This window comes from Paroedura picta, chromosome 18 (genome assembly GCF_049243985.1).
Source record: "Paroedura picta isolate Pp20150507F chromosome 18, Ppicta_v3.0, whole genome shotgun sequence".
In the NCBI taxonomy this organism is placed as follows: Eukaryota; Metazoa; Chordata; class Lepidosauria; order Squamata; family Gekkonidae; genus Paroedura; species Paroedura picta.
Genome location: NC_135386.1, coordinates 13,511,446 through 13,528,736, shown reverse-complemented (window position 1 = coordinate 13,528,736; position 17,291 = coordinate 13,511,446). Strand labels below are relative to the sequence as shown.

At 48.6% G+C, this 17,291-nt stretch overlaps 1 protein-coding gene across 2 annotated transcripts in view; it reads left to right on the top strand.

Moving 5' to 3' along the window:
* The window catches only part of AGBL1 (AGBL carboxypeptidase 1), a 441,440-nt gene that overhangs the window by 94,719 nt on the left and 329,430 nt on the right, over positions 1–17,291 (top strand). For both annotated transcript variants that reach the window (XM_077317361.1, XM_077317360.1), the window contains exons 16-17: positions 6,836–6,986; positions 11,485–11,638. In XM_077317361.1, the coding sequence (XP_077173476.1) occupies positions 6,836–6,986; positions 11,485–11,638 (305 nt within the window). The remainder of the gene's footprint in view (positions 1–6,835; positions 6,987–11,484; positions 11,639–17,291) is intronic.

Here is a 17,291-nt window from a genome sequence, read left to right as displayed (position 1 = left end):
AGGATGCCCTCACGGCCAGAGGTATGGAGAGGCGGAAGGGTGAAGGGTAGTTGGGTTAGGAATCATGGTTTGGGATGGAAGGAGTGTCGGAGGATGGGGATAGGTCAGGATTGGAACTCACCAAGGGTACGGTCTTGAGGGAGCGCAATCTGCAGTGCAGCGGGTTGTGACGGCAGAGCAGGAGGAGGTGTGAAGCAGGTGTGTTGCTGAGTCAGTCTGCAGAAGGGGGGAAAGCAGGAGTAGCGTTAGTTTCGTAGTGTAGCAGTGTATGTGTTAGTGTGAGCAAGAGGTTTGGTGGGTAGGGGTTAATAGGAGAGGGTTGGTGAAGGTGAGGGAAATGGGAGAGATTTGCAAGGGGTAGGGCAAACGGAAGATGTGGGTTCAGGCGAGCAGTCCAAGGTGGTAGGCAAAGATGCAGAGTGTATTGGTGACAGTGACCTTTCAGGCGGAGTGCGTAGGGTCTCAGAAAGGAGAAGGCAGAATGTAAGGAGGGGGGAAAGGGAGAGATGTAAATGGTCAGATGGGCTGGACATGATAGTAGGAGGTCTGTGGCACAGAGAGACATAATCCTGCCTATATGAGTGCTTGCGCAGCACATGTATTGGATTTTGGAGAAGGGCAATGAAATAGGGTCGTGTGTGCCAGTGTTGTTGAGGAATGATGCTTCTGTGGTCCTGTGTGCGAGAGCAACTGCAGTCTGTGATCTGGAGAGGTGTCTGTATAGCTGAGGAAGCAAATGCCGTCTCATGGGCAGCAACCCAAGCACAGGCAGGCATGATCCACAGGCAGTTTCTCAAGTGAAAGTCGTGCAAGTGCTGTAGTAAGGGCTGTAGAGATGTAGTGGGTTAGAAGAGAGCTGTAAGGTGGGTCAGGCATCAGACCATAGCTGGGAGGGGGGTTGACTTGGGGCAGGATATTGTAGCAGTTGTAGTGTGCTGTTGTGTATGAAGGCCATTTTCAGGCCAGGGGTCTTGGAAGAGGCAGTATGTAGAGTGCTGTTCTGGTTAGATTAGGAATGCAGGTGTTTGTGAAGTGTAAGACAGCTGGAAGTGGCAGTGGTCCCCGCAAGCAGGAGGTTGGCTTCTGGCGGCAGCAGAGGGATCAGTGCTGGAGTAGGGGGGGGGCAAAATAATGTCATGGTGACCACAAAGCAGGAGTATAGAGTCAGATGGCAGGGGCAAATTGCAGAGGGGGGCATCTCCCTGCCTTTCTGCCCTTGACTCTGGCGTCTGTGCGTATGTGCCTCACCTTCTCTCGCATATGTCTCTTTTTATGTCTCTGTCTGCCTCTGTATCTCCTGCTGTCTTTATTGTGGTCTGCATCTGCTCATGGGCTCCATCTGCCAACCCATCCATCCCAGTGTGTGTGAACAGTGTTACCACCATCCCACTCTGAGCTGTCAGACTGTCTGGCTGTCATGGCTGTCTGGCCCTTCCTTCCTCGCTTCCTTCCTCTCTCTCCCACCCAACTCATTCATCCCTCCCCCCCTCCAGTGTCTTGTGCTCTCTGGCGACTGTCTGGGTGTTCCCACCTGTGGCCACCTCTGTCTCCAAATTCCGTGGTCTCTCTGTCTGCCTGTGCTCGCGTTGTAGACCCGTCCAGCCATCCATGCATGCATGCCGGGATTTCCCCGCTCCTTCCTTCCTTCACTCCCTTCTTCTCTCCCTGGACTCCCCCCCCCCCCTCTTGTCTCTCCTGTTCTCTGCCTCCTGTCTGTCTGTTGCCACCTGTGGGCATCTCTGTGTGTCCATGGCAAGGGCTGTCTGTCTGCCTGTCCTTGGCCCTCATACCAATCCACCCATCCATGCATCCATCCCTCTGTCTGCCCAGGCCATGGTCTCTCTGCCTGTCTGTTATGTTCCTTCTTCTCCCCCCCCCCCCCCCCCGACCTTAGTCCTCTGGTGTTCCTCGCTGTCTGTGTGCCTTCTCTGTCAATCAGTGTCTCTCTATCTGGCCAGTCCTCCACTTCCTGCCCTGTCGGCTCAGCAGTCTCAGGGCCGGCCCCAATCTGAGCAGCCCTCCAAGCATCCCTTCCAGCCTGGTGTCTTCCAGGCCACTTTTCATATGTCTCCCGGCCGTGGCTTTTCCCTCCTGGGTATTCTGTCCTCCAGCATCCTTCATGTTCCTCCTTCTTTCCCTCCCTGCTAGCTCCATTTCCCAGGACTCCTTCTCCCACCCCCCACCCCCGTCTTGCATGTTCTCTGTGCTGTCTGTCTGTTCCCACCTGTAGCCATTCCATGGGCTCTCTGTGTTCCAGGCCGGTGTTTCTATGTGTCTCTGTGTGTCTGTCCCTGGCCCCGAGACCGATCCAGGCACGGAGCACAGTATTTCCACGCTGTGTGGCTGCAATCCCTCTGTCTTGCAGCAGCCTGACTGTGTGTCTGTCCCTCAGTAGTGATCCTGCCATTGTGTCTTGGGAGGTTCCTCCTCCTCCCTTCGTGGGTGCCCTCCCCCCTCTCCCCACGTCCTCCAGCAGGCCCTCCTTGTGCTGCCTTCTGGCAAGGGACTGACTGTTTGGTGCTGTGTCTCCGTCTGTCGCCGTGAATGCCTCCCCCTTGGGGGCTGTTGCCACGGTACTCCCGGCCCCGCCCTCGATGCCCGGAGCCCTCGAGGGAGCCACTCTGCGAAGGCCCAGCCGCCACTCACCCAGCCCTGACCCCGGGAAGCAGAAGGGGGTGGGGATGCGAGGCTTGCTGTGCAGACTGGACTGGGGGCTGTAGTGTTCCTTGCTGGCGAGCAGGAGGGCAGGCTGCTGGAGGCAGCGTCAGCCTGGGGCTGGTGGGGCGGCTGGCGGCGGCTGCTGCACGCGGAACGGTCGTGGGGGGAGGGGCCTGTAGTGTCGGTGCCTGAAGCTCTCTGTGGGCTTGGAGCCTATTGGCAGAGGACTTGAGGGGCGGGGTTGGAGAGGGTTTGGGAGGCTGCGTGTGGGGCCGGAGAAGTTCGAATCGCAGAGAGTGGGCAGATGGGCCAATCAGGAGGCAGCTTGCGTCTCCTGATTGGCTGTGCAGCCATAAGGTTGGTGAGGCACGGGAGGGGCTGTGCACTTGGTAGAGGCGAGGACTGGTGCCATAGGGGCTCCTTTGGAGTTTTTATCATGGACTGGCCCCGCCCTTTCTCCGCCCCCAATGCCCTTAGGGCTTTATTCCTACCGCTCTGCAGAGCGGTTTACAGATGTAGAGGAAGTCCTATTCCAGCTGAAATTGAACATGAATCCTTTAGATCAGTGGTCCCCAACCCGCGGCCCGGTGCCGGGCCACAATGGCCTTGGCGCCTGGCCGCGGCTCCTTCTTCCCTCCCCCCCCAAAGCGAGAAGCTCGCCAGGCCGCAAGCAAATTGGCCGCCAAAGCGGACGATTAGCTCGCGGCCCGGCAAGCTTCTTGTTTCAGGAGGGGGGGGGAGAGAAGCTTGCCGAGCCGAAAGCTAATCGGCCTCTTTGGCGGCCAATTTGCTTGCGGCCTGGCGAGCTTCTCGCTTTGGGGGGGAGGGAAGAAGGAGCCGGTCGCAAACATGCGTGCGCTGCAGTCTGCGCACACGCGTTTGTGCTGGGGCTGCCGCGCATGTGCGGGCCCCTGGGCCGCCCTCTCCCCCCACTCCGGAGCAGCGGTCCGCGGCAGCCAAAAGGTTGCGGACTGCTGCTTTAGATGGGAACTATGTTAACTGTGACTAATCAGGCCTATATAATTTGCTTGCAGAGACCTCAAGAGCCACCATGGCCCCCCAGCGCCTTCTCACCTTCCCAACTCAATCCAAATATCATATGCAAACCAGTCATGTGACTCACCCTGATCAATGGATCCCCAGGATATCCAGGGTCTTGGGATTTTGTCCTCCTGCTAGTTGCAGGACTTGCAGTGGCTGTGCTAATTTGGATCCATTGTGTTTATTTAGAATCATAGAGCTGGAAAAGGCCATCCAGGCCATCTAGTCCCACGCCCTGCTCAATGCAGGGTCAGCCTCAAGCATCCAGGAGAAGGATCTGTCCAGCTGCTGCTTGAAGACCACCAATGAGGGGAAGCTCCCTAGCTTCTTAGACAGCCCATTCCACTGCTGAACTAGACTCCTAGAATCCTAGAGTGAGAAGAAGAAGAAGAAGAAGAAGAAGAAGAAGAAGAAGAAGAAGAAGAAGAAGAAGAAGAAGAAGAGTTGGTTCTTATATGCCGCTTTTCCCTACCCAAAGGAGGCTCAAAGCGGCTTACAGTCGCCTTCCATTCCTCTCCCCACCAAGAAGGGACCACCAATGCCATCTAGTCCCACCCCCTGCTCAATGCAGGATCAGCCTTAAGCATCCAGGATAAGCATCTAGTCGCTGCTTGAAGATTGCCAGCGAGGGGGAGTTCCCTACCTCCTTAGGCAGCTGTGACTCATTTAAGCCAATTTCAAAATGACCACATCATCAGACTTTTTAACCTAACAGAGTGGTCAGCTACTGGCATGGTAGGGCAGGTGACATGGCGTAGCCAGATCTTGTCATGTTTTGGAAGCTAAGCGGAATCTATACTTAGATGGGCAACTGCCAAGAAAAACTGCATTCACATGTTATCATTCTGCACATGAATAGTTATTTCCCTCATTATTTATTTATATGCATTTAATTAATTCAATAACACGCTTAGCTTTTTGGTATTCACAGTGCTTTACACCTGATTGTGTGTTTAATGTATATCTTTTTGCTGCTTAGTGACAGGGGAGGCATGTATACCTGTGCAGAGTGACCACAGGACTAGCTCTTAGTCTTCTGAGCCATGAGGAATGGCTTCCAGGGTAAAGGTCATGACTTCCAGGCATCATTTTTTATTATGCTTTGCCCATATTTCTGTCCACTTCATTCACATGAGCAGAAAGCAGACACAAGCAGTTGTTCGTCACCACTCACAAACGAAGAGATGATTATTTCTGTGGGATTTGATGAGAATAATTATCTTCCAGCTTTGCCCCCCGAATAAATAAATTTAAAGAGCCCGCTAGGGAAATAAAGGGGTTGTGTAAATTTCAGCAGCTGAAATTGCATCTTTTGGTTGCTTTCTGTATTTTGCATTTTAATGTAATGCTGATGACAACATTTGTCAAGGGTGGGGGAGGATGTGCCATGCGGCCCCTCAGAGGGGGATGGTTCAGCAACAGAATAATTGGTGCTAGGTGGGGGAAATTATTGTTTGGAACGTGCGCCTGGGTGCAATTTGCTGAGAGATGGTCTCTCTGAAAATGAGCGAATTGGCTCTTCATCTCAGCCGAGGGGAAATCTCTTTCCCCTCATCAGCCTTGAAGCTGACTCTTTAAAAAAAATGCATTGCAAAAAGATCATACGGGGACAGAAGAGGGGAAGTCAGGCAAAAACCTGTATAATTTTTTTCTTTTTACTACAATGAGGCTCAAGTCACCGGAAGATGAAAGCCTAGAAGGTGAACCTGAGGCTGTTTTGTACCATCTGTCTATCTCTGAATTGCTTACGCTGATAGCCCCTGTAGTCCACTAACAAGGCAAGGGGAAAGTTACTTGAGATAATTTCACAGGAGAGGCTGGGAAGGGAACCACTCCTGGGCCCTTTTGAGTGCAAACCCAAGAATCGTGGCCGTTCTTGCTGTCTGCCAAATGAGGTGGTAGAATTATGAGGAAGTGAAAGGGACTGTACGGATTTAGGCTACAGCTGGATTGGCAGTGGGTGGGAAGGGAAGCACAAATTCTGAGCATGTGTTATGTGCATGCAATAAACTAGCGCTGGATTTGGTCTGGTAGTTCACTAGCACCTGGGCCAGTTCCTCTCTCTGGAGCACGGTTACACCTCCCTAGTCTTGCTGGCATGCCTCCTGTGGAATGTTGGAGACTTGTTCTTAAATGAATGGACTACTGTTAATTGAAGGAGATTTGATTGCTTTGCATTTGGGATATCCATTGTATCCTCCATCAAAAACAGTGATCCTTAGCAAGGTGTGCTGAGGTGTCCATTCACTCCTTTGAAGAAATGGGTTTTCCTTAAACCAAAGAGAACCTGACACTCAAGCTCTCAAAATCTGCTCAGGTTCCCTGGCCTGAAAGCCAGGGCCTTCTCTACCCTGGTGTTGGCCTGGTGCAATGCTTTTTGGGAAGAAACTAGGGCCTGCAGGACCTAAAACCGTTTCACAGGACCTATAAGACAGACCTGTTCTGTCACGTCTACAGTTGAGGTCCCTAGATCAACTACAAAACTCACCTCCCTGTGCCGAAATTATATAACACCTAGATATTTATACAAGCACAGCCCTGCCTTTGCCATTGGACTGCTCCTGGCATTTCAATAAATGTTAATAACTTAATATTTTAAATGCTTTAAAATGAGAGGTTTAAAGGTATTGTATTTTAACAATGTTGTGAGCCCCCCTGAGCTTTTGGGGAGGGTCAACATAGAAATGTGACAGACAAATAAATGAATGAATGAATGAATGAATGAATGAATGAATGAATGAATAAATAAATAAATAAATAAATAAAGCAAGGAGCCAGTCCTGGCTTCCCTCCACTTCACTGGAGTAGGACGTGCTTCAGAAAATACCAGCAAGTATTGTTTTTGTATCTGTCAGGAAACATTCTGTGGAAACAGCTGCCTCTAGCATAGTAGGTTGTTTGGTTTATAATAGCCCAATCTTTGTGGAACCTCCTAGTGCTTCATGAGTGGATCCAGTTCCCATGGCTGCCATTTTGTTGTGGTGCCCACGAATGGTCTCAAAATTCCCAGATTGTCCACAGCCTCCACCTGGTTGGGGAGGCTGATCTAATGCACGTCTCTCTCTCTCTGGTTTTTAAGGACAGTATGTACAAAATCCAGGTGATTCTCTTTGTCTCTCATTTCTTCTTCTACCAGAAATCACTACCAGCGTTGTACAGCAGTTGCTGCTGCAGCAGGGACCAGTGGGAAATCCTGCTACACCCTCACTTTCACCGTGGTGTTCCCCCATAAGGACGATGTCTGCTACCTGGCCTACCACTACCCTTATACCTACTCAGCCATGATGGTAATAGTGGTTCATTCTCATGAGTCTTTCCATGGGCTGGAAATGAGTGAGTGCACATATAACCTTCTTTTTGATTGTCTTGGCCCAAATTCTGGATATTCCTATTGGTAAAATCATTCTTTCAAGATGTGTCACCTATTCTTCCAAGTTTCCCTTCAATGGGAATTCTCTCTGGCCATTCAGAGCTGATTTGCTCATGTCATGGAACAGCACCGTGTGTCTCTGTTTTTGGCCCAGAGAGCTCTTTGAACATGTGTTATCTCTGTGGGATTGCAAGATATGTCACGCGTGTATTAAATATATGTCCAAAGGCACAGCATGAGCAAAGATAAACAGGCAGTATTCACAGACGATCTTGTGGAAGGAGGTGGAATGAAGTACTTGATTCAGAAATGATTATGAACAAATATGGCAGGACGAGAGATCTTTTCAGGTATTGCCACGCATACCTGGAGCCTAACAACAGTATGTATTGAGAGTTCATGCTAGCTGTAGTTCTCCTGATAAACACAGTTGACATTTCATCTGAAAATGGGCTCCCTCGACATTTCCGGCTTAAAGTAAACATTCTACTGAACCTTGGTCTGCTGAAGCGGAAAATATATGCGGTGCTCACTTCAGAACAAATGGTGACCACAGGTACCGTGAGAATTATCGGAAGCATGTGCTAATGGTTCATGAGTCTGAATAGCCCTAAACAAAACCCCTGAAAAGGGTTCTACAGCTCACACAGTAATATCCATAACAAATAATCTGTGTGTGCTGTGCAAACTTTAGGGAATAAATGCCCTCTGTCCAAGAAATCACCTTAGTATTTCAATTATTGTGACTGCTCTCGGTCAATTTACAAGGAGCCCAGGCTAGTAGCTGGCAGAAATAAGAGCATTAAAGAACAGAGCCATAAATCTCCCAGCACCTAACGTGTTCTTGATTATGCCAATAAGACAATGGGTTATTTCCTTACACCCTGCTTCTAGGTCTCACCAAAAATAGACAGAAACTGCTAAGAACCAAATGGCTGGAAAGTAAACTTCCTTTTGGGGGAAGAAGATCCAAATGGCCCTCAAATGGAAAGGATGGCCCAAAGTTGATTGTATGAACTCAGACCACTAGAATGAAGCTGTCTTACTCGTCCATTTTGGGCAGCCCTTTGGATGGGCATAAAGGAACGATGGGCTAAACTTTTACCATCTTGTCCACACAGTCAGGGACAATGGAACAAAGATTTAACTGTGGAAACCAAGGTAATGATTAGCTTTAGACTACTGCAGCTTCAAGTCAGGCTAGCCTTTCTGAAGTAAACCTCATTTAGGAAGGATTTGTGTATGGAAAGATGAAAATATTTTCACCTTTTCTTTGTTCCCTTGCTCAATCTGAAAACTAGAACAGGACATGTGCATTCTATTACTAATTTATTAAGCTTTCTTATATTTTGAACGCTTTAAATATGATCTCTGGAAACTCACCATGTTATCTTGCTATCTAAAATAAGGTAGTGGAGAAGGAGAGCAGGACAGCTCAACATCCCTACAGCAGGATACCTTGAATGTGCAGAATTGTGGTAGATTGTCCCCAAGCTTATAGGAGTGTTGCAAAAGGTTCAGCATCTAGACAGAGCCATAAAATTGCAATGCAGGTATAGAGTGCTAGGCATACCACTCTGTTTATCGGGGATACTCTCAGAATTGTTGGAGGCAGTGAGACTTACCCATTTTAGTTATGGCACCAGTGGGGAGCCAGAGGAATTGGCAGGGTCACTAGGGCCAGCTTGGTGTAGTGGTTAGGAGTGCGGACTTCTAATTTGGCAAGTTGGCTTTGATTCCCTGCTCCCCCACATGCAACCAGCTGGCTGACCTTGGAATTGCCACAGCACTGATATAACTGATCTGAGCAAGCAGTAATATCAGGGCTCTCTCAGCCTCATCTCCCTCACAGGGTGTCTGTTATGGGGAGAGGAAAGGGAAGGTGACTGTAAGCTGCTTTGAGACTCCTTTGGGTAGAGAAAAGTGGCATATAAGAACCAACTCTTCTTCTTCTAGGGGAAGACTTGAGAGAGCCTTGGGGTTTTCCTGGCCTCCTTGAGTTACCAAAAAGAATGAACAGGAAGACTAGTAAATCCATTTCTTCACAGAGTTCGTGGTTATCATAATGAGCTGTAAGGCAGGGGCATTTAAACACTCTCTGCCTGCCTTCCCAGTGTGGATACACAATGGTCATGCAATAAACATAAATTTATTTTCTGTGTTTTCCTTGCCAGGCTGGTGGGGAGTATTTAAAGGGACTGCTGCCCCATGTTACAGCTGATCATGACAGTCCCATGGGGGTTAGATTGAAGACTGAGGCATCTAACTTTTTGCCATGGCTAAACAATTCCATTTGTGCAGACTGGGCTGATGAACAAGATCCAGCTCAGGCCTGTGCGTCATTAAGTTTTATTTTCCAACATATGTCTGTGCAAAATGCAGCAGGCTCCCCCCACCCCTGTTCAGAACGATAATGAATTCAAAGTGATTTAGCAACCCAAGGGCTCAATTACCTGTAGAATGCATTTGAAAAGATGATAAAATCCCATATGGTAACAGTGACTTGGAAATACCGGTCACAATCTGATGTACATTTAATAACTGCAAGCATATTTATGGCAGATCTTTGCAAATGGAGGAGACCACAACTGAGCCTTCGGGTATGCATTAGGTGGGTAGGGTGGTATATAAATGTAATAAACTAGGGACAAAGCCCGTTGCATTCAGGAATACAGCGGGTGCTAGATTGGGGTGGTGGTGGTGGAAGAAATCTGCGGACGGCCTCCCCATCCCCCCAGGACCTGGAAAGGCTGCAGGAAGCTGTTAGGAAATTTAGTGGCAGGGACAGCTCTCCCATGGCTGGAATCGACAGCCTCCAGGCCTCAGAGCGAAGTGGAAGGAGGAGGGGGTAGTCAGGGGTGGGGGACAGAAGGCGGTTGGCTGGCCGTTGGACAAACAGGCAAGCCAATTGGAGGAGGAGGCACACAGGGGCGGGACACTCATCTTGAATAGGTGTTGAGTGGCACTGAGTGCTGAGTGGCACTTAAGCCATGAGACCAGCTCCTCCTCCTAGACCAGTGGTTCTCAACCTTCCTAATGCCGCGACCCTTTAATATAGTTCTTCATGTTGTGGTGACCCCAACCATAAAATGATGCAATGGTTCTTTCACAGAAATTAAACCAAAACTGACCAATGGTGTGAAGATCCATTGTTCATGATTGTATACAAATTGGGCTTTTGGGGGGGTTTCTCAGTTCAGTTCTGCCTCTTGTCCCACCATGCTAATCTCGCTCTTTTCCACTGCTCCAGACAGATGAACACTCTCTCTATCTACCCCACAAGGCTATTGTGTAGATGGTGCACCCTCTGGCCAAGCTACCTGCCCTGCCATGACCCCTGTGAAAGGGTTATTTGACCCGCAAAGGGGTCCTGACCCCCAGGTTGAGAATCACTGTCTTAGGCCTTACCAGAAATAATATAGAACTAGAAATTAAGCCCATTTTATGTCTGAATAAAATGGGCGCTAGGAGCCTGTCTTCTCTCGGTGGCGGGAGCAGCCTCACGGCAAAGCCGCTCCCAGGGCAACAGGAGGCCGGCTGCCGCCCCCCCCACCCTCCCGAAAGCCTATGCGCGCCTCCCTATTGGCCACTTGGCCCCTGAGTGGCTCTCAGAGAGTTTTTATCCGAGTTTTTATCCCGGACGGGTCCCGCCCTAACTCCTCCCACAGAGCCCTTACTCTTTTATTTATTCCGCGGTGCGGTGCGCCGCGGGGCAGGGTTTAAGATCATAGAATCATAGAGTTGGAAGGGGCCATACAGGCCATCTAGTCCAACCCCCTGCTCTATTAAGTGGAACAGATAAATAAAATACATTAAGGGCAGCATACTGAAGCTGAGTTGCTTTGGGGAGAATGGTATTTATTCCAGGATGATTTTTTAAAAGGATTAATAGGTCCTTGCTGCATGGTTGCACGTGGAAGGATCTGAAGTTTGCCAACTTTGGACTGAAAAAAATTTGGGACCTGGGCAGGCTTGATATTTAGCTGACTCTGTCAAGAGCAGAACTAATCTCCCCAGGTCCCTTTGGGCTACTCTGGCTGCTACAGTAGATTGATCCTCTGCTGGGGTTCTAGTTAAGGTTGCCAAATCCCAGGTGGGGCCTGGAGATTACCGAGAATTACAGTTGATCTGCAGATGACCTTTGGGCTTCAGTGATCCTGGTTCACTTCCGAGACTGGCTGAGATCAAGCAACACCATATCTTTCCTTACAAGCTTTTGGCTGCAATCCTAGGAGTAAGCCCCATTTCACATAATGGGACTTATGTCTGAGTAGATGTTTGGGATTTTATTTATTTTTGATTTATAATTTGATTTGTAGACCGCCATTCTCAGAGATTCTGGCTCATGGCGATTCTTCTCCGGTGGGGCTTTCCTTAATATCTTGTGGGGTTTTTCCCCCTGCTTTCTTTCCCAGTCTCAACTTGACATCCTGGAACAAACCCGGAACCCGAAGAAAACCTTCTTCCGGAAGCAGACCCTGTGCCAGACCCTGGGAGGGAATCCTTGCCCTCTGCTCACCATCACGGCCATGCCGGTGTCGGAAAGCAGGGAGGACCTGGAGAAATTACGTAAGTCTTCCATACCTCCACAGCTGGTCCATTTACTCAGAATGGCTGCTCACTTTGATGAAAAAGCTCCACAAGAGTAACCATGATTGATGGATTGACTGCTTGTCAGCCAGAAATTGCCTCCCAAGGCTACCTAACTTGCAAATGCAGAGAAATACAGGCACCAACATTGCTTATTTGTTTAGGTATTTATATCCAGCGGTTCTTCCCAGTGCGATCCCAAGGCAGCTTGCCACACTCCTCCTCTCTCTTCCGTTTTATCCTCACAACAGCCGTGTGTTTAGACCAGGCCATTTAGACCCTGGGTTTTCTCGATGGCCTTGGAAGGCTTTTCTGATTAAGGGAGTCAATCCGTTTTTTTATTTTTTAAAAAATTGTTAAACACTTATTGGGTGGTATGATCATATATTGTCATGTCAACCCACCCACCCCTCCCAAAATGGCCAATAATGGGCCGGAAGTTGGTGGGAAGGGGAGGGGCCCTGGGTGGGCGTGTCCACAGCTGTGCTTCCCAAACATATTCATAGAATCATAGAATCATAGAGTTGGAAGGGGCCATACAGGCCATCTAGTCCAGCCCCCTGCTCAACGCAGGATCAGCCCTAAGCATCCTAAAGCAATATTCTGCACAGTGGGGCTACTTCTGGGGTTTCTTGAAGCCTGAAGAATGTTTCAGGGGTTTCTCAATGGTACAAATGTGGAGGAAGGCTGCTATCTACCTTTGTTGGTCTTAAAGTTGCCACTGGACTCAAATGCTGACCGGCTGTTTCAGATCAACATGGCAATCCACCTGAACGTTACATAATGTGGCTCTTAATAGAGGCAGGTTGCTGACACCTGCCATAGCTTTTCTGCACAGGTTCGGTATCAAATCATCACTTCTACTTTCTTGGGCTTGTATTTCATGGTACTCCGTCTAGCCCCGTGCCCCGAAATGGGAATGATCATCACAGTATTCATTAGAGGATGTAATCCATTTGATTTATTGGATCAATTGGCAGGAAGAGACTGTGCCATGTTTTGTGCTCCAAGTCCACCTCAGGGTGAAGCTGAATAATCATGTACTTATTATTTCATGTAAGCTGCTTGGTTAATTATAGCTTTTAGGAAATGCACGAGTTTCATATCCCCCCCCCCCTCCTCATCTTCATTCCTTGCCTTGGCTTTGATCAACATTTGTGTTTTGTTCTCCTGGCTTTCTGTTTTGACACATCCTCCAGTCTGCAGGGTAAGGAGGCCACTTGTGTCACAATGCCAGGTGTCCGTGCTTTGCAAAAACACAATCAATGATTAAAAGCCTCGGTGACAACATAAAAGAGGTGTGTGTGTGTGTGTGTGTGTGTGTGTGGGTTTGGGAATCACCCTTGTGACTCAGTAAGGCACCATCTGTGGGGGAGCTCTGGGTTTGAATGAGATAGGATCATGAACACTGGAGGTGTGAGGGAAAAAATGTGGATGCCTGTTTTGCTTCCGAGGCTTCTATTTGGATTTTGATTGTGGGAGTGGGATGTGGACTGGTATTATATAGCCTGATTTCATCAGCTAAGCAGGGTCGGTACTTGGACGGGAGACTATTGAGGAAGGCTCTGCAAGAGGAAGGCAGTGGGAGACCCCCTCTGCTTCTAGATTGCTTTGAAAGCCTTTTGCTGGGATCCCCATAAGTCAATTGTGGTATGGTGGCATGTATATATATATAAGAAGAGTTCCTCTTTACCCAGTTTCTCTCTAAATCTCAGCAATCCAGTCTCTTCCCCTCTTAGGAATTTGAAATATGTTTCAGATCAATTCAGTTTTGATCAAGAGAGAAATTCATGGAGGGGGAACAGGGGGGAAGGTCCTACAGATTTCAGAACTTTCTGCAGATGCTCAGAGGCCGGCCATGCAAGTTAAAGGAACAGAAAACTGCAAAGAGGAGCAGAATGTGCCTGAATGTGCACTCCATGGGCCATTCCAGGAAAGAGTGGAGCAGAGGGGTTTTGCCATTGCCTGCCCCTGCATAGCAACCTCAGGCTTCCTTGGAAGATGCTCATCCATTTCCCAATTCCAGAAAACACAGATGGGACTGTTTTTGCCTGCCTGAGTTGTGAGAAGGCTGGACATGGTAACTGGAGCCAAAAAAGACATTTTTGGTAAATGGCTGGCTTAAAAAAGAAAAGCACTCAGTCCCCTGTATGATTGAGAGAATGCTGCTTGATCACCCACCCCCCTCTTTGCCAGCTCATTTCCCACCTTCAGAAAAAAGAAATGATCCCAAAAAGACCATGGACACTTTTCAGAAGATTTTATTTTACTTTTGACAACGTAGCTTTGCAGATGAGCTACAATGTGGACCACCCCATTAAAATAAATACTTGGAGCAGAAAATGGAGAGGGAAGGGTGGGTGTGAGGGTAGGACAACACAGCAGAGACTCTCGAGCCTTTCCCCCTCCATATGGGCTAGCCATACGGGCAAATCCACTTTTTGTGAACTCCCACATCCCGAGGCAAATCTGAGCAAAACACGAGCCAGCCCCTGGACAGCCTCGGAATGCAGGCGACAACATGTGGAGGGGGCTCTAAAACCCACCAGCAACCAGAGGCTGTCCAGGGGCAGATTGCTAATGCGAAATGGTCATTGTGAAAGTGAAAACAAGAACAAGACAAATTAGTGTCTAGAGTTGAATAAAATAAAATCCCAGTCCCCATGACAACACTCTGAGGTCCACAAGTAACTGGAGGGTTTTTCCTGGTGTTGGCAGTGAAAAGTACATCAAGTCATAGCTGATTTATGATGCCCCCATAGGGTTTTCAAGGCAGGAGACATTCACAGGTGGTGTCAGGCCCACACCTGCTGCACCACCTGTCAAGCCGCCAGAGGGTGCTGCAGAGTCTGTAGCTGACCCAGATATGTTTCCCAGCACAAACACACACCCTATGCCTCTTTCAGACCATGCCACCTTGTATCACTGGCCCCGATCCTTTGGATGACAAGCAAATGTTTTAAGTTTTAATGGGGTTTTAATGGGGTTTTAATGGGGAATTTTAATGGTTAATATATTGTATTTGTATTAAAATGTTGTGAACCGCCGCGAGCCGGTTTCCGAGAGCGGCGGTCATACAAATCAAATAAATAATAATAATAATAATAAAATAAGCCCCAGCCAGGCTACTACCTAGCCCTACATGCCAGCATCCTTGAGACCCCAGAGCAAAGCCCATCCAGCTCAGAAGAATTGCTGGAGTGGTAGCAATGACACCTCCACACCAATCTGACAGGTGCCAGAAGGTCAACCTGACTGTCAGCTTGCAGACAGCCCCAATGGGGTGCAGCTGAAGCTCCTTCTTTGGATGAGGATTAGGTCCAGCTGCAAGCCCTCTGACACTTAAGGAGAGCCTCTCCATGGGTGCAACACTTGCATTCCTTTCCCATTTGCCAAGATGTTTGGGGTTTCTGGTCACTGTGGTGAAGCTCTGTCTGTTTGATCCTGGGTCCTGATTTCGGCTCGGCCTTTGACTCTGCTCCCCGGCTACTCAGCCACGATACGGCTTTGGAACTCCATTGCTTTTCAAATGTTGGTCTCAATCTGATTCATTTATTTAGATGTTTACATCCCATTTTTCTCCCTACTGCTCTCCCCCCCCCCCCAGTTTTGTCTGAGCTACATTTTGTCTTCACAATAACCACCCTGAGAGGTTGGTTAGCCTGGTCAAGAGTGCCTTAGCCAAGGTCATCTCCTAAAATGCATGGCAGAGTGGAAATTAAAATGTTTTTCTCCCAAATAATAGCCCTATATACTGCCCCCAAATGCCTCTTGATGATAGGATTTCTCCTGTTCTGTTCCTCCTTGGTGTTTAACCATTTCTCGATTCCAGTTTAACTAGGGATTTTGAAAATCAATCCACAATTAGAGTATTAGCAGCTTTCTGTAGCGTTCTGGATGTATTTTGGTGTTTTTTGTAGTGATTAAAAGGGGCGTCTTGTAATCTGGAGACCTGGGTTTGTTTCCCTGTTATTCCACATGCAGCCAGCTTGGGTGACCTTGGGCTCATCACAGCCCCGATAGTGCTTATCTCACAGAACGGTAATATCAGGGCTCTCTCAGGGTACTTACGTCACAGGGTGCCTGTTATGGGGAGGGGAAGGGAAAATGATTGTAAGCCCCTTTGAGATGCCTTCTGGTAGAGAAAAGCAGAGTATAAACCAACTCTTCTTCTTCTCATGTCTTTCAAGGTCAGAATTGCCAGACAGGCAGCAGCTGTCAGGCATGAGGTCTTCCTCATCACCTGATCCTTTAACCTGGAGACACTGGGGATTGAACCTGGGACGTTCTGCAAAGCAGATGCTCTGTCTCTGAAGCACTGAGCTTGTCCCTTCCCTACCAAAACACATGTAAGAAGCCATCTTGGGTCAATGACACATAGGACTGAATCACAATTGCTGGTTCAGCAGCTCTTTGGCCAAGCTTATGTTTAGCCCAAGGTGCTATCTGTCCAGTTCTTGCTCTCCAGCATGCAGGGTCAGCTCCAACTTGGGCTAATCCTGGCTGCCTACCAGGGACCCGGTGCCTTCATCTCTGGGAGGCCAGGCAGTGAACTGGGCAGCAACCCTTGTTCTAGAAGAAATAGAGAGCTCTTTCCAGCCTACTGAGATGCAGAGGGATTGGGTCCACACTTATGGGGAGGGGCTAGGGTGCAGTGGTAGACTATCTGCCTGGGATGCAGAAAGGCCTGGGTTCAATTCCTAACATCTTCAGATTTTTTTAAAAACAAACAGGTAATTGCATGGTGTGAAAGACTCCTGCGTGAGACCCTGGAGAAAGCAGCTTCATGTGTGCTCAGTGTCTCCACCAGCACAAGGACTTGAATGCAGTTTTCTTACACCCCCACCTTCATCCGGAAACACACCTCAAAATCTTACTCCTGCCCCCTCCACCCGGTACCATGATTTTAGTGGGCTGTTTGGGCTGTCACAGTCAGGGGAGAAAACTATACTCTATGAGCACAAATCCTTGTGCCCGTAGAAATATATATTCTGGATCCAAGAGAAGCTTTCAGATGAATCATAGAATCATAGAATAGAATCATAGAATCATAGAGTTGGAAGGGGCCATCTAGTCCAACCCCCTGCTCAACGCAGGATTAGCCCTAAGCATCCTAAAGCATCCAAGAAAAGTGTGTATCCAACCTGATATCTAGCCTATATCGTTGTACTGATATCTAGCCTATATCGTTGTACCCATTACTGCGTGTCCTCTCCTCTGCAGCCAGCAGAAACAGCATCCTGCCCTCCTCCAAGTGACAACCTTTCAAATACTTAAAGAGGGCTGTCATGTCCCCTCTCAACCTCCTTTTCTCCAGGCTGAACATTCCCAAGTCCCTCAACCTATCTTCATAGGGCTTGGTCCCTTGGCCCCAGATCATCCTCGTCGCTCTCCTCTGTACCCTTTCAATTTTATCTACGTCCTTCTTGAAGTGAGGCCTCCAGAACTGCACACAGTACTCCAGGTGTGGTCTGACCAGTGCCGTATACAATGGGACTATGACATCTTGTGATTTTGATGTGATGCCTCTGTTGATACAGCCCAAAATGGCATTTGCCTTTTTTACCGCTGCATCACACTGCCTGCTCATGTTTAGTTTACAATCCACAAGTACCCCAAGGTCTCGTCACAC